Genomic DNA, 23,663 nt, shown 5'->3' on the forward strand with positions numbered 1-23,663 from the left:
ACTCGTGGGTGTGGAATTTTCACAGCCCTTGCCATGCGGTTATACCATTGTAAGTTTGTAGTGTAGACCTGGCCTTATTTTTATATTATCTCTTAACTTCTCTGTTTTGCCAGCATGATATGCATAGCCTCTGATGATTTCCTGTGAAGTTACAATGTCCATGCTGTCCTTGGCTACTTTGCTTTTGGGTAGGTGTTGGCAATGAGCAGATCGGAAGGATGTGAATTAACTTCCTGCAGAAGATGGTTAGTGTTGCTGGAATGTAAATGGTGGGGAGGAGAGTCTTTTAGATTATATGTATCTTAAAATGTTCAGGTGCACATTCAAAATGGAGAAAATCCCCTCCCGTTGTGTGCATCTATGTGAGAATTACAGCCAACTAGATTATCTTCTTCAGCTGTTACCATGAGAGTGATTCAGTTGTTTTCATTTGAGATTCTATTATGTTACTTTTTTAGCCACTGTCAGTACTTATCTAAAAGCTATTTCTAGCATCTCTGGGTGGGTCAGGAAGTGCAACTGCATTTGCAGAGTCAGGATCCTGAAGTGTGAGTCAGGATCCTGAAGTGTGAGTCAGGATCCTGAAGTGTGAGTCAGGATCCTGAAGTGTGAGTCAGGATCCTGAAGTGTGAGTCAGGATCCTGAAGTGTGAGTCAGGATCCTGAAGTGTGAGTCAGGATGATTACTTTTTAAAGGCAATAGATGTCTTGGGATAAAAAGGTAGAGCAACTTTTGTTGCAGAATTCTTTGGATAAAACAGATATTTTGGAATAGTATGTGTGGTGGACCCAGATTTGCTTGTTTGGATTTCTTTCTTATGGCAATATAGTACCATGTTCACTTCATCTTGAGAAGTAATTTTCAAAATTTAAAAACCAATTGTTTAAAAGCCATGCATATTAAAGGTAATTGAGGAGGAAGTGTTCTGCAACAATCCTCTTCTATTTTTCTCTTCTTGTGTGGCAATCTCTGGGTTTCTATGGTGGCAATAATGTACAATCTTAAACTCATATGTGGTGATCTAAGAAATGGGATGCTCTAGTGGTTTGAGAACATGACGGAAAGCTAGGAGCTCTTGAATTCTAGCTCTCTGCTAGAGCTCTCCAGCTCTCTGCTCATTGGGTTACCTTGGGCAAGTCACTGAGATTTTCTTTGCCTGTTTCTCCATCTGTAACATTAGTGTAGTACCTACTTACCTGTCTTGCAGGGAGGTTGGGAGGATTAATTAGATAATGTTTGTAAAGCACTTCTAAGAGAGAGAGGACTGCATTGGCAGCAATCCCTCAGAGTTCGAGGGTGATTGTCTTCCATAAAATGATAGCCAGTTATTGCTGGTGAATGCACAGGTGGCTAATGAGACCAAACCGGAATCCACATATCTTGTCACAGTTGGGGCAGACATTTCCTGGTGGAAGGGTTGGGTCTGGATTGTTGAGTCAGGCTGTGGTGCATTCTTTCCTCTCCCATTTCTCTATTTCCTGTGGTCTTTGTTGGATCCCTAAATACTGGAATCCTTGAAATATGCCCCAGTGGATTGTGACCTTGATGTGGTGGAACGGCTTGTGTGTTCCCATGGTCCTTAGAGCAGTCCCATCAGGAGTCTCTGTCATTCCTGGCAGAGTCATCCAAGGTAGCAAGGTGGAAGGTGAGGTTCCAGATGACCAGCGATACAATTCCCTCCCCCTTTTTCTCCCCACTAGGCAAGTCCTCAGTGGCAGAACAGGTGGATGAAGAGACAGTTTCTCTCAATAGCTGTGAAGGCAGATGAAGGCTGCAACAATATGAAGGTCTCCAGTCATCTTGGTTTCCTTGCCTTTGGAATATGATCCTCATCCTGGCAAGTACTGTGTGCAATGGTGTCCCATGTTACAAGAAATCACATACAGGCATCTTCCATATTCAGGTCTGATATCTCTGGTGATCAGCAAGTGGTGTTGGGAACAGGACAGTGATGACCGGAAACTCCTTGTCCTGGACTGGCACGGGGTCGATGCTCCGCATACTATGACCGGCATCATTCACCCTCTCGCTGACCTATCTCTAGACGTCAGTCCCCATCGCCGGCACCATGGAAATGCTCCCCATCTTATTGCTGGTCCCCCCGGCACCGTTCCCCCTGACGCAGGTCTCCCAGGCACCGGGACCACTCTCACCGGTATAGTCACCAGTCAGTTACGCCTGGCCAGCAATCACGGGAAGCCATGACCAGTAAACAGACTCAGGCATCGACAGCTCCTCCCTGGTTGCCGGAAGGTGGTTCCTCTGGCACGGAAGCCCAGTTCAGCCCATTGCCCTGGTCTCAGTGACGGGACTGGGCACCGGAGCCTACTCTGTCGTCCACGGCACCGCAGTGGCAGCAAGGCCAGTGGCCAATGCAATAGCTGTATTGGGGAGCATGGGGCGTTCCAGTGATGATGATGCCCCCTTCGCATTGCTCCTTGGTGGCCGCGTAGGAGCAACAGACGGTGGTCCTACTGGCATTGGGCCCAGTACTGGAAGCCCGTTCAGAGGTCAGGATCCCGTACCCACCCCTAAACCTCCCTCTCCTGCAGCAGCCAAACCCTCAGTGTCTCCACCGGAGACCAAGTCTTCCTCATCTTCCCCGTACAAGGCGGGTGCGGAACCTTCCAGAGCTAGCCCCCCGGATGACTTTAGGGAGCATCAAGCCCTTCTCCCAAAAATAAAGAAGCCAAAAAACTCCATTTATTTGGCAGAAAAATTTATTCAACATCCAGCCTACAATTCTGGGTGGCAAACCATCAGGCCCTGCTGGGCCGATTATAATTGTAATCTTTGGGACAGTCTTAAAAAGTTCCAGGATTCCCTTCCTCAGGGTCAGGCTCAAGAGTTTGGCACCCTGGTAGAGGAAGGTACCACGGCAGCCAGATGTTCCCTGCAAATGGCATGGGACTTGGCGGTGAGGGTGGTCGCATCGGCTATGGTCATGCGCCGCAGTTCCTGGCTCCAGATGGTGGGCCTTTCCCAGGAGATGCAGGCCTCAATTCAGGACCTCTCCTTTGATGGAGTTGGGCTGTTCTCTGATTAGATGGACATCAGGCTACATGGGTTGAAGGACACTAAGGCTACCCTTCGCTCGTTGGGCATGCATACCCCCACATTCTGCTAGAAAGCCATTCTGGCCTCTGCTGTCATCAAGACCTTGGCAAGCCCGTCAGGGATCTGCAAGAAGAAGGGACGTTGGGTTTAGCCGTTGCCACCCTCCTTCCTCCCGCTTGCCAGCCCAGTCCGGACCCGCTAAACACCTAGGGGGCCAAAAGCAATCGTTTTGAGGGTGCGCTCGAGAGCGACACCCCAGTCATCCGTCCGGATCCTGCCTATCCTTTCCTCAACCGTCTTTCTCCTTACTGGGTGGCCTGGTCATGGGTTACGTCGGACCACTGGGTCCTGGACATAGTATCTCGTGGCTATACCCTGCAGTTTTTGGATACCCCTACTCTCCCCCCCCCCCGTTTCCCCGTCCCTTTTCAGGGACCCCTCTCATGAGCAACTCCTGGTTCAGGAGGTCTACAAGCTCCTGCAATTGGGGGCTTTGGAGGTGGTTCCTGAGGAAATGGAAGGAAAAGGATTCTATTCCTGATACTTCCTAATTCTGAAGGCCAAGGGGGGCCTCAGACCCATTCTGGACCTGCGTGGCCTCAACAAGTCTCTCAAGAAGATAAAGTTCCGCATGGTCTCCCTGGCCTCCATTATCCCTTCCCTGGATCCGTGGGACGGGTACGCTGCTCTCGATTTCAGAGACGCTTACTTCCATGTCTCCATATTCCCAGGACACACACGTTTTCTGCGTTTCATAGTGAATGGGCGCCACTTCCAGTTCACGGTGTTACCCTTTAGCCTGTCCTCGGCCCCAGGGGTGTTCACTAAATGCATAGTGCCGGTAGCAACTTACCTCAGACGTTGGGGGGGGGGGGGGGGGCGGGTCCAGATCTTTCCATATGTCAATGACTGGCTCATCAAGGACAGGTCTCCAGAGCAGGTGCAAAGAAGCCTTGATCTGTTGCGCTCCACCTGCAGTGACCTGGGCCTGTTAATAAACAAAGGAAAGTCGACGGTAACGCCGGTCCAGTGCATAGAGTTTATCGGAGTGGTTATTGACTCCATGTCAGCCAGGGCCTTCCTTCCGGAAGCACACTTTCAGGCCATGTCGGATCTCATAGCCCATATAAGGAGGCATCTGATCACCACGGCCTACACATGTCTGCGGTTGATGGGCCACATGGCAACAAGCACGTACGTGGTCAGTCACGCCCGGCTTCATTTGAGACCCCTGCAGATGTGGCTGGCAACGGTTTATGTTCCCAGCAGGCACCTCCTGGACCGAGTGGTCACGGTACCGAACCATGTCCTCTTGTCCATGGACTGGTGGCTAGGTCCCAAGTCAGTGCTGCACGGCATTCCCTCTGTGTCCCCAGCACCGTTGCTCACCCTGGTCTCAGACGCTTCGGACCTGGGCTGGGGGTCCCACCCAAGTGAGCTCAACACCCAGGGCCGCTGGCTGCAGCATTCTAGCCCTTCATATCAGTGTCAGGGAGCTCAAGACGGTGCACCTGGCCTGTGAAATGTTCTTGCCCCACCTGAGAGGCAAGGTGGTGCAGGTCTTCGTGGACAATACGGCTGCAACGTATTACATCAACAGGCAGGGCGGCGCCAGGTCTTCGGCCCTGTGTTGGGAGGTGCTCAGCCTCTGGAACTTTTGCATGCGGCATCCATCCATCTGGTGGGCACGGGCACCCACCTACCTGGAAGCAACAGTGTCCTGGCAGGTCACCTCAGCAGGACCTTCTCGTCTCACCAAGAATGGTCCCTTCATCTGGAAATGGTCAGCCTGATCCCCGAAGGTGGGGGACTCCCCAGGTGGACCTGTTTGCATCTAGATGGAACAGAAAGTGCCACGTATTCTGTTCACTGCACGGCAGAGACAATGGATCCCTATCAGACGCCTTCTTGATTCCGTGGTCGGGAATGCTGATATATGCCTTTCCGCCAGTGCCGCTTATCCACAGGGTCCTGCTAAAGGTAAAGCAAGACAAAGCATCTATCATTCTCATAGCCCCGGAGTGGCCTCGCCAGCACTGGTTCGTCATGCACTGAGTCTTTTGGTGACCGACCCGCTGCAGTTACCTCTCCGACCAGATCTGCTGTCCCAGAACCATGGCAATCTGCTGCACCTGAATCTGGCATCGCTGCACCTGATGGTGTAGCCGCTGTGTGGCTAAGTACGGGTGGGCGAGAGTGCTCCGCTGCAGTCCAACAGGTCCTCCTGGGCAGAAGGAAGCCTTACACCAGGGCTACCTATGTGGCAAAGTGGAAGCGCTTTGCATATTGGGCCTCGGACAAGCACATTCGTCCAGAGGAGGCCCCACTGCAGGACATTCTGGACTATTTGCTGCATCTTAAGCTTCAGGGCTTGTCGTTGTCTTCGGTCAAGGTACATCTGGACGCCATTTTGGCGTTCCGCCCTCCACTTCAGGACAGGCCGATCTTCACCCATCCCATGATGACGCACTTCCTAAAGGGTCTGGAGCGCCTTTACCTGCACATCCAGGACCTTGTCCCCCCCCATGGTACCTGAATCTTGTGTTTTCGAAGCTCGTGCCCCCAGCTCCCTGCTGCTCGAACCCTGAGCTTCCTGCTCCCTTTTGCTTCTCTCCTGGAAGGTCTCCTTCTTGGTTGCTATAACTTTGGCCTGGCGGGTGTCCGAGATCAGGGTGCTCACGTCGGAGCCACCTTATACAGTCTTCTACAAGGACAAAGTCCAGCTGCCTCCGCACCTGGCTTTTCTGGCCAAGGTTGTTTCCCAGTTCAGTTCCACACTGGCCAAGACATTTACTTACCGGTCCTCTGTCCGAAGCCTCATGCCTCAGATGAGGAGCACAGGTTGCATACGCTGGATGTCAGACTGATGCTGGCCTTCTACATTGATAGAACACAGTCGTTCTGTAAGTCAACACAATTGTTTGTTGCTGTCGCAGACAGGATGTAGGGTTGCCCGGTATCAGCCTGTATCTGTTACTGCTACGAGCTGGCGAAGGTGCCCCCGCCGACAATTGTGACGGCTTATTCCACTAGAGCACAGGCACCTTCAGCGTCCTGACCTGGTGCAGGCGCCGATCCAAGAAATTTGTCTTGCCACCTGGTCGTCCGTTCATACGTTCACGTTGCACTATGTGCTGACCCAGTAGGCTCAAGATGATGCTGGCTTTGACAGAGCACTGCTATTAGCTGCACGATGGTGAACTCCGAGTCCATCTCCATTGATACTTATTGTGAGTCACCTAGAATGGAATCGACATGAGCAAGCACTTGAAGAAAAAACTGTTACCTACCTTTCAAATTGTTGTTCTTCGAGATGTGTTGCTCATGTCCATTCTATTACCCGCCTTCTTACCCTTCTGTTGGAATTGTCGGCAAGAAGGAACTGAGAGGGTGTGGGCTGGTGGCGCCTGATATATCGCGGCATAAGCGCGGCACTCTAGAGGGCGCCACAGCTGGCCCTACGGGTACCGCTAAGGTAAAAATCTCTGATGGCCACATGTGTGGGCGCACGCACACCTAGAATGAAATGGCCACCAGCAACACATCTCGAAGAACAACAGTTACGAAAGGTAGGTAAACATTTTTTTTATAGAAACCATTTCATAAAGCTCAATATTTAGAAGAACTATTACTTTGCTAGGTTCTCATTTTGAAATTCCGTCTGCCTTAGCTGGAAGAGGTTTTTTAGTTTTGTAAAAGAAAGAGGTGGAAATATCATGAATTATCTTGGCTTGTACCATAATTAAAGTGAAGTAAAAACCTTCTAAGAAAAAATAGACCGTTAGGCTATCTCAATGTGTTTAAACTCCTCTTGGAATTTAAGGATAACTGTGTCTTAACACATTGGGTCATCTTAATTCATCATACATGGAAATTTGTTTTGGATAGTTCTACTTTGTTCTTCTCTGTGTTTTTAAGTTTCCATTTGTTGTCATATGCAACTACTATATGTATTACTAATTCACATATTGAATCAATAAGGAAACTTAAGGATCATCAACTTATTTTGTGAGAGGTAGGACATTGCATTACAAAGTAGAAGATCAGGTTCACAGTATTGACTAGTAAACATCAAAAGGTTTGGAAGCTCAGTTTGGGTGGAAAAACATCCAAAAGCTCGGATGCTTATCCTTACTTCCTTGGTCAAGAAACTGAGCTGGAAACCTTATGAAATTTCTAGTATTTCCTGGACATAACTAGCTTGGAAACACAGTGTCTCTCACTGAATAGTGGTATTTCCGTATCCTGTTCCAGCCAAACCCAGGGAATGCAGACACACAGGAAATATTTTCTAAAAGTTTAAATTTATTCAACTTTTTAGAACCAGAAAAAACGTTGGGGTTTTGTTTGATTCAGGCTTTGGATTAGTATATGGTATTTCATATTTTAAGCAAAGCAGAGAAGTTCTCATGTCCTGAACTCTGAATTTGTTTTCCCAGCCCCTTGGCCTGAGTTTTCTTGCAAGTAATGTGCTTTACTTCTTAGAGACAAAGTTGATCACAGTGCTTGCATACTGACCTGTGTATGTCAATCAAATTAATGAAATTGGTTGTGTGAGAGCAACTGTTGCATTGTGGCGGGGATGTTGGCAAATTTGAAAGATACATTGTTTTCTCTTGTTAATCAAGAATCAATAAGAAAGAGAAACCTAATGGGTCAGTATATGAAACTGGTTCTAAAACTTTAGGGCTTGATACATTAAAGTCTGTGGTATAATTTCAATTGGGACTTCAATTGTATCTACACTAGGGCTTTCTGGTGAAAATTTCTCACCATTGTTAAAAACCTGGTGCACTTCCACCTAGTGTAGAGATGGTTCCTATGGTTGCCAGTGATTTCAACAGCATGCTATCTAACCCTGCAGAGAACAGGTCTAAACGACTGTGTTGGAAAATGCCAATGGCCAACAGTGCATTGTCAACAACTAGTGTTGCCATTATTGGTGGAGTTGCACCAGTATTGGCAATAGGAGGAAACTTTTCTGAAAAAAAAAAGGCTAGTGTAGACATGGCCGTAGTGAGAATGCAACTACTAAACTTTAAATAATGACATTCAGCAAATACATGTCAGCACATTGGTTTGTTGTGCCTGGAGTGGGGAAATTTACTATGGAAAAATATAGTTTCAAACTACAGTCTATGTTTAAATAAATAAAAATGGCATTGCATTATTTTGAGATTAAAAATGTCTCTTTTAAAACTCAAACTTCCAGATTCAGACTGGATGGATTTGTCATGGATTTGTATGTGCATTTTAATGTGTTTATAATGGCTCCTGTCAGCCTTGCAGTCCTTTCAGAACTCCTTCATGAAGTTATATATATACCTTAAAAAAACAGGAATGAATTGAGGACATATGTGCTCTAGATTGGCTTGCCAATAAATGCCAGAAAAAGCTCAGTATTGTGAAGCTATCCTCTATGTATGATTGATGAACTCACATTGAAAGTCTTCATGGACCAGGGATACAATTAGCTGTTGCATGAATTAATCCAATTTAATTGGAAAACAACTAGTCATGTTTTTTCCTAAGTGATCTGTACAACCAGGACACAAAATGGTTACAGCTAGGTTCTGCAGGGCCTTGGTTGTATTGCCAATTCCCAGCGATTAATAATGATTGTGAGATTTAAAATAATTTTGGAGTTTGAGTTATATTCTGGGTTTTGAACTTGTAGGGTTCATATTTTCAAACTTTTCTCAACAATCATGAGGGGAAAAAAAAAAAAAAAAAAAAGCTGAGATTTTCATGTAATCACCTGGCTCCAGGATCCTGGGGCTTTAAGAAGCCCCTGAGATATTGCAAAACTCGCAGTAAAAATTGTGAGAGTTGGCAAAACTGCCTTGGTGAGGAAAGGTGTGGGGGGCCTCAAGCAGACGTGTGTCGCTCATGTGACAAGTAGAGAAGACTTTATCAGTTGCCAGCTTTACGTTTCAGAGCCAAGGAGATTTTGTCAGATGATGGATGGGTTGGATCATGGTGCTTGATGTTGTGAGCCAGGGAGGGATTTGGTTTCCAGATTCCTTTTTTGTGTGTGTAGTCACTGTGGGTCAATATGTGGGGTAAATGGTATAGGGTTGTGATATAGGCCCACACTAATGCTTGACCCAGGCCTAGAATGAGACTTAAAGCACAAAGACATGGACTTATTGTTTAGCTGATCACTAGTTGATATATATCTGCCTTTTGTTTGTTACCTTATGTTACTCCTCAAAACTTGGTGAGAATTTGAGTCTTATAATTGGGTCTCAGATAAAAGGAGGAGAGTCTTTCATTTTGAAATAGATGCCCTCTATTTATATCAAGTTGGAGTGACAATTAGAAAAGCTGTATTTTCAGGGTAGTGAGAACATCAGAAAGAACTACGTGAATCATGCAAATTTGGCACCAGCTACATCAAAATAGCCTTTACAGATATATGCCAGAGGAATGGTAATGGTGGTGAGCAGGACGCTTGTTTTAGAAGAGATGTAGGTTGGTTCACCATTACTTTCTGTGTGTAAAGATGCTTTACATGATAAGAGTGAAAGGTTCAACACTATTCAGCTTAAGGGGTGCAGAGTTTTAAATAGTCACTTTGATGATTCTCGTTACACAAGTGGGCTGTCACAGTTGATCAGAATATTCACTCATGGTCTGATTTATTCTCTGGTAGTTAGATTGCTCTGCAGCTGACTGGATTTTAATGTTGAGCTCTGGATGGGCTCATTTTCAACAAATCTAAGTAAATAAGTATATAATGGTGAAGAGAAAGCGTAGTTTAGTTTCCCATCCATTTACATTTAAACATGGCTTTTAAAAATCTAAATTTAAATACTAGCAGCAGGAGAGGGAGTGGCTTAATGGTCTGTGTATCAGGTTATAACTATCTAGACTCCATGGAACCACAGGTTCTAATCCTGGCAGGGTTGACTCAGCTTCTTACCCTTCCTATAGCAGATAAATTGAATTCCACACTATTTATATAGTATGGCTCTTATAGCTGTAACTTTAAAGAGCAAAGTCCTGTCTATTCCACGGAGACATTAGATCCTACAACACTTTCCACATAAATAGGGTTTCCTTTGTTGTCTCCCCTTCTCCCCCCCCCTCCAATTTCCCTTCTGTGCAGAGCTGTTCAGCATTGTGTGTGCCAATTACCTACCTGGTTACTACACTTCACCACAATTGATAGGTTTTCCTACCTGAATTTTATTGATGTTGTATAGTAATCATTTGTAAGCATTTCAGGATTCTTTGGCATGAAAGGCATTAAATAAATTCAATTAGCATTAGGACCATGGGGATTTGTGCAAAAGTCTGCTTCCTTTGTCAGGATAAACTATTGACTTTAGGTCCTGTCATTTATTCATTAAGGGACTGGATTATTGCCTTGTAAAACAGCATGATGCTACTATTAACACTGAATTATAAATCTTCTTATTACAAAGCTTTCATTTGATTTGTAGCAACTTTTCTTATGTAACACTTCAAATAATTATCTGCGAGGGATGGTATTATAGTGAAGGTAGTGTGTTTCATTACAAATTCTTCTTACGTACTGTCCTACACAGTGGTCCACTTTCTACATGTTGGATAAGATTCTAGGCAAGAGCTTTGTCTTCACTTATGTCACAATTAAGTGGGGACCACTGAAAATTGAAAGTTTGCTCTTCTTACAATTCACGTTGTCTGTAGAAGTGCTATCAAGGGATTAAAAGCACTTGCTGTATCTTAATGTCAAGAGTAATTGAATCTCTTATGAATGTTAAATATGCAAAGGAAGCAGATTCCAAGAACTACCTTACAGTGTGAGCGTTGTGTTGTTACAAATCAACAAACTGAACCATAAGCTACTCATACTATCATTCAGAAATTTAAGATTTGGGATGAAGGCTCTGGCTGAAGATATTAATGCTTGAAAAGCCCTGAAGAAAAAGAGTTAAGACTTCACCATGTTTATTTTGCTGAATACTAATTCTAGAATGTTTCTTAGAAAGCAATGGATTTATCCATGACATGTTCTGAAAGCCATTAACAGTCCTCTCATCCAGTTTCCCTCGGCCCAGGATATACCTTTTTAAGCAAGTAGTCTTAATGGGAAGGGTACCACCCTACTGAAGTATGAATAGATTTTTCTTAGTCTACATTTAAAAGAAAAGTAATTTAAAACATGTCTGTCTTGCAGGAAGCCCGTTGAGGAAAATTCTCCATGAATGTACGTCACAATGATGATGACCGACCAAATCCCGCTGGAGCTGCCACCGTTGCTGAATGGGGAGGTAGCCATGATGCCTCACATAGTGAATGGAGACGGATCACAGCAGGTCAGTAAGCTTTGTGGGATGAGTGGGAATTTAAGAGCCATTGAATGGTCTGAATGTGACCTATCTAAGGGCCAAATAGTGACCTTGGCGCATGTGTTTGGCTCCCATTAACTTCACGGAGAACTGTGCCATGTATTTGAGGGCAGAATTTGACTCAAATACTGGAATGCCTACACTGAGGCCTGGATATTGTATTGCATCATTGCTTTTGCAGTGATCAGTTCCATCTGGTGTTTTAAATCCTTTTTGAAAAGATACTGAACCATCATCTTGAATCTAGATTAGTCTCCAATAATGATAATTTTTTTCTCCTCAGGAAAGGTTATAAAAAAGAGCTCGAGACATGAATTTTGAGGTGAAATAGACATTGATTGAGCTCCATGAAATTAGTTAAACTCATGTACAATAGATTTCTTGAATGAAATTTCTGTTTTGGAATTTGAATGTTGCAGTATTTGCTAATATACGGTTGTGGTTTTAAGACTTGTATTTACAACTCTCCAATGTACTTCTAATGATGGAAAAGTTATGGAAATGATTTATAATATTCCAGATGATGTTTACAGAACGGATACATCTTTTATGCTTACTTTTTTCTACAGAGGCTAATTCTGAACAGTGTATGTACAGAATGTTGTACATACTTGTTTAGTCATCAATTTAAAAGGATTGAGCCAGACCGGGGCACAGGGAAATCTGATCTTGTGTTAATAAGCGCTCAGCCACCAAGTGACAGCAGCCTAATATTGCTAGTAGGTCCCCAAGAGAGGTGCCTAATTATCATGATGAAGAGCATCAGACACACCAGTTCGGTGCCCATCGCTTTTTACTCTGTGCACTTTGCAAGTAAGGAAGGGAGTTGATATACGGTGTGCATGAGATGCAGCATTTCACTATGGCGTATAGAAGACTGCGTACTCTGCTGGGAACCTTGCAAGAACTTGCAGGCTTCTAACAGCTTCATTCCTGTACAGTAGTTAAACAGCTGCATCTGGACTTATTAACAGGACTTCTTTAGAAGTTGAATGAATTAAGGAGCTACAAATATTTGTGATACAGTACTTCAGATCAGCTTACTGTTTTGAATTGCTTCTGCATTTTGTTCACAAAAACAGATAAAGGTCAACCAGACTGTGAGAATACAGGATCCGCTTTTGAGTCAAGTGCAGCTTTATTTGATAAATCAGGAACATAGACTAACCTTTTTTCTCTGGAAAGGTATTAAAACAAGATCAAATCTACTTTCTAGCATCCAGATTCTGCCCAACTATATGTCAGGGGTGGCCAAACTGTGGCTCGCCAGCCGCATGAGGCTCTTTTACAGTTAAAATGTGTCTCACAGAGCCCCCCCCCTCTCCCATGTCCCCTCCATTTTTTGCCTGTCAGATGTGGGGGGAGGGGCCCCATAGGACTTCTGCCCTGTGGTGAGGTGGTGGGGCCAGAGGCTTCTTCTGCTTAGCAGGGAGGGGAGTCTTGGGGCTTCAACCCCTTGGGGTGCGCCTGCCGGGGCTCGGTGCTTCAGCAGGAGCGGGGCTGAAGCCCCGAGCTCAGAAAGGCACTGCTTGCAGGGCTGAAGTCCGCAGGTGCCCCCCCTGCAGGGCAGAACCCCCTACCCCCACCACCCCACCGTGGGGCTGAAGCCCAGAGCACCAGCACGCACACCCCAGCTCTTGAACATCTGAAGATTGTCGTATGCAGCTCGGAGAGTCAGTAAGTTTGGCCACCCCTGCTATATGTAAAAGAGCCTTCACTGGGATAAACCAGCTTCTCTGTGTTTGTATATATGCATGTTCTAATAGGAACTAAGTTTTCTGGGGTATTCTTTGTTAATGTAGATCCAGAAGATCATCTCTGGTCATTTTAAAGGTTTCAGAGTAGCAGCCGTGTTAGTCTGTATCCGCAAAAATAACAGGAGTACTTGTGGCACCTTAGAGACTAACAAATTTATTAGAGCATAAGCTTTCGTGGGCTACAACCCACTTCTTCGGATGCATATAGAGCATCCTATATGCATCCGAAGAAGTGGGTTGTAGCCCACGAAAGCTTATGCTCTAATAAATTTGTTAGTCTCTAAGGTGCCACAAGTACTCCTGTTATTTTTGCGGTCATTTTAAAGTTATCGTCTCTATTCTGACACTACTTCTCTTCCATATTTCTCAGCCTTTTAGCAGCTTCTCATATCACTAATGGTATATATTCCTTGGAGGCCTTTTCCTTCTCTATACCAGTAGATGACATTTTACAAAGCAGCTCAGTTTGCTGATGTCTCCCTAGCTGAAGAATACAGGAAAACTCAGAAGTAATCAGTGACATCAAAAAGGAGTTACTCGCAGCAGAAATAACAATGATATCTATGGAAGAAGAAAATGAGTTTTCTATGGGTATGTCTACACTGCAGCTGGAAGGGTGTTTCCCAGCGTGAGTAGACAGACACATGCTAGCTTGGCTCGAGCTAGCACGCTAAAGGTAGCAGTGTGGCCTGGCACAGGTGGCACCTTGGGCTAGCTGCCCTAATAGGTACCTAGGGGATCGGATGGGATTGTACGTAGGTGGCTTGCCTGAGCTGCCGACTGAGCTGCCACAACTGTCTTTAGCACATGTCTGTCTACCCATGCTATGAAGCATTTTCCCAGCTGTAGTGTAGACATACCCAAAGAAAATACATTGTCTTCCAGTACAATCTCTTCTGTGGAAAAAGGATGATACACATTTTTTTCAAGAGCGGAGCCACAAAGCTTTGTAATCATGACCTGTCTAAGCTGCCTTTGTTGAGTGGCATTTTAGGATTTAATCAGTCCAAGGAAGATCTAAAGCAAGATTTAAAATCAATAGGTTTAAACACCGGGGAATTCAAACTGTTCCAATGCACTTTAAAAAAGAAATGAGATCCAGGATTGCTGACAATGGCAGGCAGAGTTACAGAAGTAACCCATGGATGAAGTTTGTTATTTGGAAAGCCTGTCTGTGGAGCTCAGAACATACTTTTTTTCTAAACATCGCAAGTTTAATTTTATCATCTTAGTGAATGATGCCTTTAAGCAAAGGATGCTGATGACTGAACTCTGCCCAGCTGTCCTCTTGCACAATTACCTTTTTCTTTTTGTTTTCAACAATGGCAGTATATTGCTTTCAAATATTATGAGGCTTAGAATTGCCTGCCTAGTGGAGTACTTGTGTTACAAAGTGATACTGGATTTTCCCTTTCTTCTGAACTGGTCATTGTTAGTTGTCTTCTTTCAGATAAGGGTATTGTGGTAAATAACAGGCTCTGGAGATCTCAATTTTCTTCTGGACTCTGCCACAGGCTTCCTGTGTGACCTCACTTACCCTTAGTGTCCTCTCTTGTATAGAAAGGTGGATAATACTACAGAGAATTATTCTGAGGCTTCAGGTATTTGAGAGCCTCAAATGAAGGAGCTTTATTGTTATCATGTATTATCTGACTTCTTCCCTCCTTGAAATGATTTTTCCCTTTTGTTCCCCTCGCTTTTTGTAAACTGAAGAAAGAGTAGGGCAGTAACATTCCTTATCAGAGTAAACCACAGAGAGAGAATAGCCTGAATTGTTTAGCTGTCCCACAGGAGTGGAATGGGAATGCAAACTGAGGCTCAAGAACTAACACTGTGTGTAAGAATTTATCTCTATTGTAAGTTATTCATTATTCATCATCATATAAATAACTTGGGCACATGAAGTGTGAAGTGGTATGTATTGTTGATAGGGTCACCTTTTGAGGATCGAGGCCTAAATGGCCCTTGCAAAATGTGTGCATGCAAATACCTCTCTTCAATACCTGCACCTAGGCATTTGTTTGTATGTACAAAACAAATAACTGCGTACACGTGTGATAGTTGCATGTACAGATATGTATTTTGTACAGAGAGGATTGGTTTCAGTGTCAAACTGTGGATTTTTATGCACTCCAAGTGTGTGCATGTGTGTGTGCACATGCTAAAATCCATAGTTGTGCATTTAAACAGATAATTGCATATACAAAATAAGCAACAGCACTTGCTGTTGATCACTTAGGTGTGTGGTTACCTGTTTTGTACACATACCTGATTGTTCACTTGTGTAAATTAGGGTTTCTTATGCCCAAATTTAGGCCTTGATCCTGCCACCTGATCCGTGTGGGATATTTTCATGCTGATGTAGAGTGTCTGCAAGTCTCATATGGGCATAAGAATCTGTTTTTGTGGATCAGATTGCAGGAATGGGGACATAGGCAAAATGAATTTGGCCAGTTCTGAAATTTCACTGTGTGAGATTATATATGCAAAACTTGGCAAGAATTAGCAAACTGTATGTAATTTAGTAACATTAATCATTGTTTTAAAAGAGCATAGTCATCTTTGTGAAAACTAAAACCACTCTCCTAAATGTAAAAATAAATGTATTGCCAAAGCGTATTTTGCTAAGATAGCAAGTGTCGTACAACAGAATGCCAGGGAATTTTAAACTTAAATACTGTGTGGCTATATTAATTTCTCACATTAAACAGATAGTTACCAAAAAGTAAATGGTGCTTTTAAAAAAAAAAAAAGTTAATGTTGTGATGACGACATTATAGTCAAGATTATTACAACTCGGTCATCATACATTTCAATTTTTAAAGCCTGAACTCCATAGGGGTGGGAAAGCCGTGAGACTGAACATGGCACAAAATGAGAATGGATTAATAACATTTTGGAGAGCTTGGTTTAACTGTCTTAGTTTTAAATATTTATTTCTGTACACTAATTATTTAACGTGGCCAAATTTGCTGTCCCTACTCTCCCAAGTCCCCTTAGAATAATTCGAAATACTCACAAGAGTAAAGGGAGCTGGAGCTGGTCTGGAATCCAAAGTATGTGATGCACACTGTTACACTGTATTAAGGAGTTCAGACATGCTGGTTCTGCCCAGTAGCCAGTATCAGACTCTAACAGCATTTAGTGAACCTTCTCGGAAGTGAGAGGAATAGAACAGGTTTCTTTGTAAAGGGACAGTCCGTTACAACTGTAATCCTCATTACATCCCTAAAAAAAAAAAAAAAAAAAAAAAAAAAAAAGTACATAAAATGCTGCATTGAAAATGTTACGGTAGTGACTCAAGCCAGTGGAAAGATGGAAATTAACAGTTCCAGCTAAAATCTCTAAAAACAATACAGCATAAGGAGCAGTTAGGATAACAGCGGGGAGCATTCTATTGTGCAAAAGTTCAGTTAATAAATATTTTTCCATTAACAAGGGTGGTGTAAGGTGTGGTCCAAGTCAGTCTTCATATCCTTCCAGTCTAGTGTTTAATCCAGATACTGTGCATGTTCTGCTTCAGTTCTGTTAATCACCTCTGTAGTTTAAGGAGTGCACTTTTTTGGAAAGCAGACTGTTGTATAAGTGATTAACTTGTTGATGCAGCCAGGCCCAGAGCAAAGGAGCAGCTGGTTCCAAATTGATTTTTCGATCGCTGCCTCCTCTCTGGGTGAAAAATAGGTGGCATGGTCTCATAAGTTAAGGGTATGTTTGCAGGATGATGAGCTGTGGTATACAATACACCTTTATTTCCTTATGCTGTTTTCAGTTTCTTTTTTTTTTTTTTTTTTTTTAAACATTTTAAGGCACTATGCTTCGACTTCTATGTTTTTGCTTAGATTTTAGGTTTCAGAAACAATGAGCTCTCTTAAAAATCACTTATGCATAACCTTGGGAAGAGAACTGGAGTCACAAAGCTGCTCCAGGATGCAAAATATTGTTCTGTTGTTTTGGAGGACTTGGGAAATAAATCTTCAAGTAAGTTCACTTACCACCAAACATAATTAGTCAGTGTATATAAACAAAAGAAGTCACAATGTGCCTGGCCGCTATTTGTCCCAGATGGATTTCTGAACTTGGCTATTTATACAGAACTGATGTCATGGTGCATAAGTAAGCCCTGAATTAGAGGCTTGCATAGATTCCATTTGATTCCTGTTTGATTGGAGTGATGGTAGTGGCAGCGGGAGGTGGGAGTGGGGATGCTCCCACTGTCTGCAGAGAACAGTGTCAATAAAGAATTTGGAAGTAGTGCCAAATGGAACAGTCTTCTGTCCACCTGTGCGTGTGGGGAGGAGGAGTTGGATTTGTAGAGTATGTGCATCCATCTTAAATCTGTCACTTCCTGACTAGGGGCTCAGCCTTTGAAAATTGAAATACATTTTTAAAAAGTGCTGTCTGTAACGTCTTGACCGTAACTATAGCATTGCTAATGTCATGCTGTACTGTGAGACCACAAGCTGTTGGGTACTTGTTCACTGCGGGAGGGGGACTCAGAAAATCAATCCGTTTTGGTGAGTGGTGCTGTAAATCATGTAAGTGAAACTTTCCTATCCCCAACACAGATCAGACTAAACAGGGTCTGTGCAGTGATTAGTACATGAGGACAGTGGGGAGGGACTGAATCCAGCCTCTAGCAGTAGACAGGGTGTAGAGCAGCCCAGCAGCTCATGGTGGCTGTTACGCCACTGCCTGGACTTTCAAAGGGTCCACAACCCATGGGTGTTTGTGCCATGTTCCTGACATAATCAACACCCAACACCCCCCCCACCCTCCTCCCCCCCCCCACACTCTTCCTGTGCATAGCTATCAAAGAGCCCAACTCTGCCATGAGCTGAGTACCCCCCAAACTTCAAGCCTCAGGCAGGCGCAGAATTTGTCCCTCATGCGCAGCCTTGTTGGCCTGGCTGGAGAAGTCAAACTATGCCTGTGTATTTGTATGCACAGGAATAATAGTAACCATGGGCTAGATTTTTTTTTTTAAGGGTATTTAGGCGACGAGATGGACTTTCAGATGTGCCTGTCTGCATCTTTAGGTGCCTACATACCTTTAAAAAGCTTGTCCTAAGTACCTGACAGGAATGTTATGAAGTGCAGCCTAGTTAGGTATTACTTGCAAAGTGCTGTGAGATCCTGGGATGAAAGGTGTCCTAAGAATGCAACATAGAATTTCATTAACTCTAAAGGCGAGAAACTTACATCAAGATGGGAAAGAATTAGATCTATTAGATCTTACTTAGACACCATTGTAGTTCCATTGTGACCATTTTAGGATTGCTGACTGCAACATAAAGTATTCCTCCCAGGTAATGTTGTTATAGTAATAATAATAATTAATAATAATAATAATAATAATAAAAAAACTATGTTAACACCCTAATCACCTATAGCAACTGGATAAGAAACCCAGAAAGAAATAATGTAATGATCTTGTACTTGGGAGATGAAATGGAAAAAGCAATTAAGGGGGAGATTTTTGAAAGCAGCCATGGCAGGTGCCTAATTTCCATTTGTGCTTTTGAAGAGCTCCTGCTACCTTTATAATTGATCAGTAAAGCTGCTGCTGTTGGTTATGGTGGAGATGGTGATAACTGTTTTTTTTGTAAACCAAGACTGATTTTTAGATATGAATGGATTTTGGAAACTGCAAAAGACAAATGGAGTTCTTCTACAGGGAAATTATGACTTTCTTCTCTGACAAGAGTGGCTTCATGCAGGCAGAGAAGAAAAGAGTTGTCAAATGTGAGACAGAAAATGCAGGAGAAAAGAGGTGGAAGCTGCCCTCATGTGTCTGCCAAAGTTCCATGCCAGATGATAAGGCAGTTTATAGATCATTAGTGTTTTGAAAAGATGACTGAGCCCACCTTTAAAAGAGAACAAATAGCCACCCCATCCCCACCCCTAAAGCCCCACATTGCAGAAATAGAAAAAGAAAACTCCGAGGCGATGATGGAAGAATATTCAAAACCGTTAATGAGTGCTTTGACTGTCCTAAAAGTTTCAGCTTCAAAGCCACTCCCAAAGGCTGCTCTTCCATTTCATAATGCATTTTTAAACGCTTCAAATGTCAGCCATTTTAGCAATGCCTTGGAGCTTGACCTTGTTTAATTTACAAGGTACAATAAATGGGCATGTGGGTAGGGTGACCAGACAGCAAATGTGAAAAATTGGGGTGGGGGTAATCGGAGCCTATATAAGAAAAAGACCCAAAAATTGGGACTGTCCCTATAAAATCGGGACATCTGGTCATCCTTCATGTGGGGAGGATAAAAAGGAGAACCTGTTGGTGCATTTCTGTGATCCTGCTACTATGGGCTATGAGTAAAAGGAAGCTGACTAGAGGAATTGCTTAAAGTACTCTTTACATTCCACACAACCCCTCCTCCCAGCTGTCTTTCTTGATAGTAGTGGCTCTTTACAACCTACTGAGAATTTGAAAAGATCATTTGCTTCTAGTTCTAAAATTCCTGTCAAAGGGGCACTGTGTGTGTTAATGGGTGCCTGATAGATAGTTAATCCCAAACCAAGGTCCTAAGTGAAAAGCATTTTGTGGTCTCTGCTTGCCGTAGTGCAAATCTCAGCAATCCATGCTAGCCTCCACTCAAGAGTGGCCCAGTGTAAGAGATTATTATTGTTTCTCTGCAGTAAATGGTGGGATGCTTAAACTTTTTGGCATTCTGAATGACATATACTTCATGGCAATAGTTTTATTTCTGAGTTTTTAAAATAGATGTGAAATGCTTTATCTGTTGTGCTCTGGGAGCTGTCTTTTGGTTAATAAACACTTGCATAATGATGGCCAAATCCCACAGTTCTTACTTAGGCAATTATTCCATGAACATATCCATGGGAGTTTTTCATGTGTAAGGACTGAGGGGTTTGGTAGCAGAGCTTTAAATGGTGATTATGCCCCTTTCTCAGTGTGTTTTTGTATTTTCAAAGTAAATAGGAACACTTAATCCTGAGTAAATATATATAGGTAATAAAATAGCTGCAGTCATGAATTGTGGAGAAGTAAACCAAAGACAAGTAACAGCCTTTTTCCTCCTCCTCCTCAAACAGTGGAGAAGCAAAGCTCTCTTAGGGTATGTCTACACTGGCAGAGTTACAGCTCTGGCAGTTACAGCACTGCTCAGAGAGTCCTGAAGGTAAACTGCTGTTGTGTGTTCACACTGTCAGCTGCCCGCGCAATAGTGTGTTCACACTTGCGGCACTTGCAGCGGTATTCGGAGTGATGCAGTCTGGGTAGCTATCCTCTTCCTCTTCGGCCGCTCAGAGTTGTGGGAAGGCAGAGGGGGTTGCGGGGCTAGGTGCTCTAGGTGGCATCCTGGGTCCTGTCCCAATGCCCTGTGATTCATTGCTTCGCATCCCAGCAATCCCTGTGCTTCCGTCTGCATTTGGTGCCATCTTTCAATGGTTTGTGTACTACGCGCTCTGCTCTGCCGCTTCAGTCTGCAGGAATGGGTCCCGCACTGTTGACCAATATGCTGCTCACTCTCACGAGCACATCACAAGTAGCAGTGGAGTTATTCCTTAAACTACAAATGCAAGAGCAGTTTGATATTGATCTCACCACGTGTAGTAGCTACGACATGAGATTGCTTGTGGCATTCATGGAGGTGCTGACCACAGTGGAACACCGCTTTTGGGCTCGGGAAGTAAGCACTGAGTAGTGGGATTACATCGTCATGCACGTCTGATGAGCCATGGCTGCAGAACTTTCGGATGAGGAAAGCCACATTCATGGGACTGTGTGATGAGCTCGCCCCAGCCCTGCAGCGGAAGGACACGAGAATGAGAGCTGCCCTGCCATTGGAGAAGCATGTGGAAATTGCACTATTCCAGACAGCTACCAATTGGTCGCTAACCAGTCTGGAGTGGGAAAGTTGACCGTTGGACTTGTGTTGATGGAAGTGTGCATGGCCATTAATCACATTCTGCTCTGAACGACCGTGATTCTGGGTAATGTGCATGACATTGTGGACGGCTTTGCACAAGTGGGCTTCCCTAACTGTGGAGGGGCAATAGCTGGCACGCACATTCCAATTCTGGCACCAGACCACCTAGCCAACGAGTACATTAATCATAAGGGGTATTTCTCAATGGTTCTCCAGGCGCTTGTGGATCACCTGGGCGTTTCACGGACATTAATGCAAAAAGATGCATGAAGCCAAAATGCCACATTTTATAGAAGCAGTATTGTTTGCAACACAGAGACCACTGATTCAGTGATTTAAAACAGAGCCACTATTCACATACCTATCACTAACTGGCTGACCCCAGGCAAACACAGATGAGCCACAAGACCCCCAAAATGGTGAGTAACCTCAGGGGTAGGGGAAATCAGTGTTCCAGGACCGTACTGTACACTGGGCAGGTGGCTCTTGGGAAGAGCCAGCACTGTAGGGGGGGCCTTATAATTATTACTGTCCCCACATTTTTCACAGGCTGTGTTCATTATGGAAGATATCTCGCTGCTGAGGGTGAGCAGGGAATCAAGGGAGAGTCTTCTCCAAGACTGCAGCTTCCGCCCTAGCTCTTATGTGGCTCACCTATGTGCAGCAATGCCCCTCCCCCCCCCCCCCCCCCCCCCGGTGACGGCAGAGTGGCGCGGGAAAGTTACCGTTAATGGGGCAAGAAACAAAGCAGCTCTGCCGAAGAACCTGCGGCAGTGGATTGCCTGGTATCTCCATGAGAGTTTTGAGGCAGATTCCCATGAAGTGAGGGAGTCAATCAACACCCTGTTCTGCCGCTCAGACTAGGCATGTGGTGGTACACGCATTATACAGACACAAGCATGCTTTCTGCAACCCTCTTGCCCCCAACAACTCGCTTCAGTGATTCCCCAAATCAAACCCACTTACCAGGGGCTCCTCTCTTGTTTGCGCTTCGCCAAGCTCCAACAGCTGTGACTGGCTAGCCTCCTCCAGGGTAGAGAAGAGCTCCTGACTGCATGCATCTCTGACCTCCAAGTCGTCCTCTGCCTCTGGGTCCCCCTCCTGCTTCACATCCTCGTCCAAGATTTCCTCCTCCTGGCTCGGTCCACTCTCGACTTGCACATGAGCCACTGAAAAATCCACAGTGGTCTTCGCAGTGGAGGTGGGGTCGCTGCCAGGTATCGTGTCCAGCTCTTTGTAGAACCGGCAGCTTGTGGGCGCAGTACCAGAGCGGCGATTTGCCTCCTGTGCCTTGTGGTAGGCGTTCCGCAGCTCCTTCACTTTGACCCTGCACTGCAATGTGTCCTGGTCATGGCCCCTTTCTGTCCTGCATCGGGAAATCTGTAGGTATCATAATTCCTATCGCTGGAACGCAGCTGGGACTGGACAGCCTCCTCTCCCCAAATGCTGACGAGGTCCAGCAGCTCGGTATTGCTCCAAGTGGGGGCTCACCTGGAGTGTGGAGCAGGCATGGTCACCTGGAAAGATGTGCTGAGACCACTGCAGGCGTCACCGAGCAAATAAGAAAGGGACTTGCAAAATTCCCAAGGAATTTAAGGGGTGGGGCTGCCAGCTGGTCACCTGAGGGCAGGGCAGTAGAGTTCAAACCAATGACCAGAGAGGTGAGATCTGGCATTGTGGAATACCTCCTGGAGGCCAATTGCAGCGCTGTAATCGACCAGGGTGTCTACACTGGCACCATGGCGCTGTAGCTCCGGCGCAGAAAGCTGTACGCCTCTCACGGAGTGGTTTTTTTACAGCGCTGCAACTGCGCAGTTTCTGCACGCTAAGTGGCTTGGCAGTGTGTACACCTAGGGAGCTGCAACGCAGAAAGCTGCTTTACTGCTCAGAAACTTGCCAGTGTAGACAAGGCCTAAGATTAAAGATGTTGGATTCACACCTTTGTGGATGATTCAGTCCTAGGAAATTCTTTCCAGTCATGTTAAACTTTACTAGAAATCACTGTAAGTTTCAAAAAACTTATAATGTTGAATGACTTTTCTTGTACTTCTGGCTCTTGTTTTCTTTTGGTGTAGATCTTTGGTAATGTTAATTTATTTTTCGTCAGATGTCTTTCAAACTGTTATAAAGTGTATATTTATTTTGTTCATATAGGTCATCATACAAATAGCCACTTCAGCAGTACATCTTTGAATACATTATAATGATTTTAATCCCCTGGTATTGATCTTAATGGCCTTCTCTTTTAAACATCTCTTAAAATCTACAAGAAAAAAAAAAGACATCTCAGATTATCCCTGTGTGTTGAAAGTAATCGTCCGCACTTTGGAGGTTAGGGAAAGTAATATTTTAGTGAGTGAATGAGTCCTAGAAAAAAACAACTTGGTCTGGAAAGAGATTCTGTGTTTCATATTCTGTATTTATAAGAAAACTTTTAACATTGATGTCTGCTTTACAGCAGAATGAAGCGTTTGTTTGCATGATACAAAAGTGTATCTGATTCACTCTACTACTACTACTGTATGATGCAGGGCCTGTTGCTGTCTCATTGGTGTCGGTTGTCAGGGAAGAGTCATCAGCTTTTCCCCTCATCCAAGGCAATGAGTCTGCAA

The 23,663-nt window shown here is 44.4% G+C and overlaps 1 protein-coding gene across 1 annotated transcript in view; it reads left to right on the forward strand.

Moving 5' to 3' along the window:
• The window catches only part of FNDC3B (fibronectin type III domain containing 3B), a 388,134-nt gene that overhangs the window by 59,876 nt on the left and 304,595 nt on the right, over positions 1–23,663 (forward strand). Inside the window, exon 2 of the mRNA XM_065410392.1 lies at positions 11,225–11,363. Coding sequence (XP_065266464.1) covers positions 11,253–11,363 — 111 coding nt within the window. The 5' untranslated portion in view covers positions 11,225–11,252. The remainder of the gene's footprint in view (positions 1–11,224; positions 11,364–23,663) is intronic.

The sequence above is a fragment of the Emys orbicularis genome, chromosome 9 (assembly GCF_028017835.1).
Source record: "Emys orbicularis isolate rEmyOrb1 chromosome 9, rEmyOrb1.hap1, whole genome shotgun sequence".
NCBI lineage: Eukaryota > Metazoa > Chordata > Testudines > Emydidae > Emys > Emys orbicularis.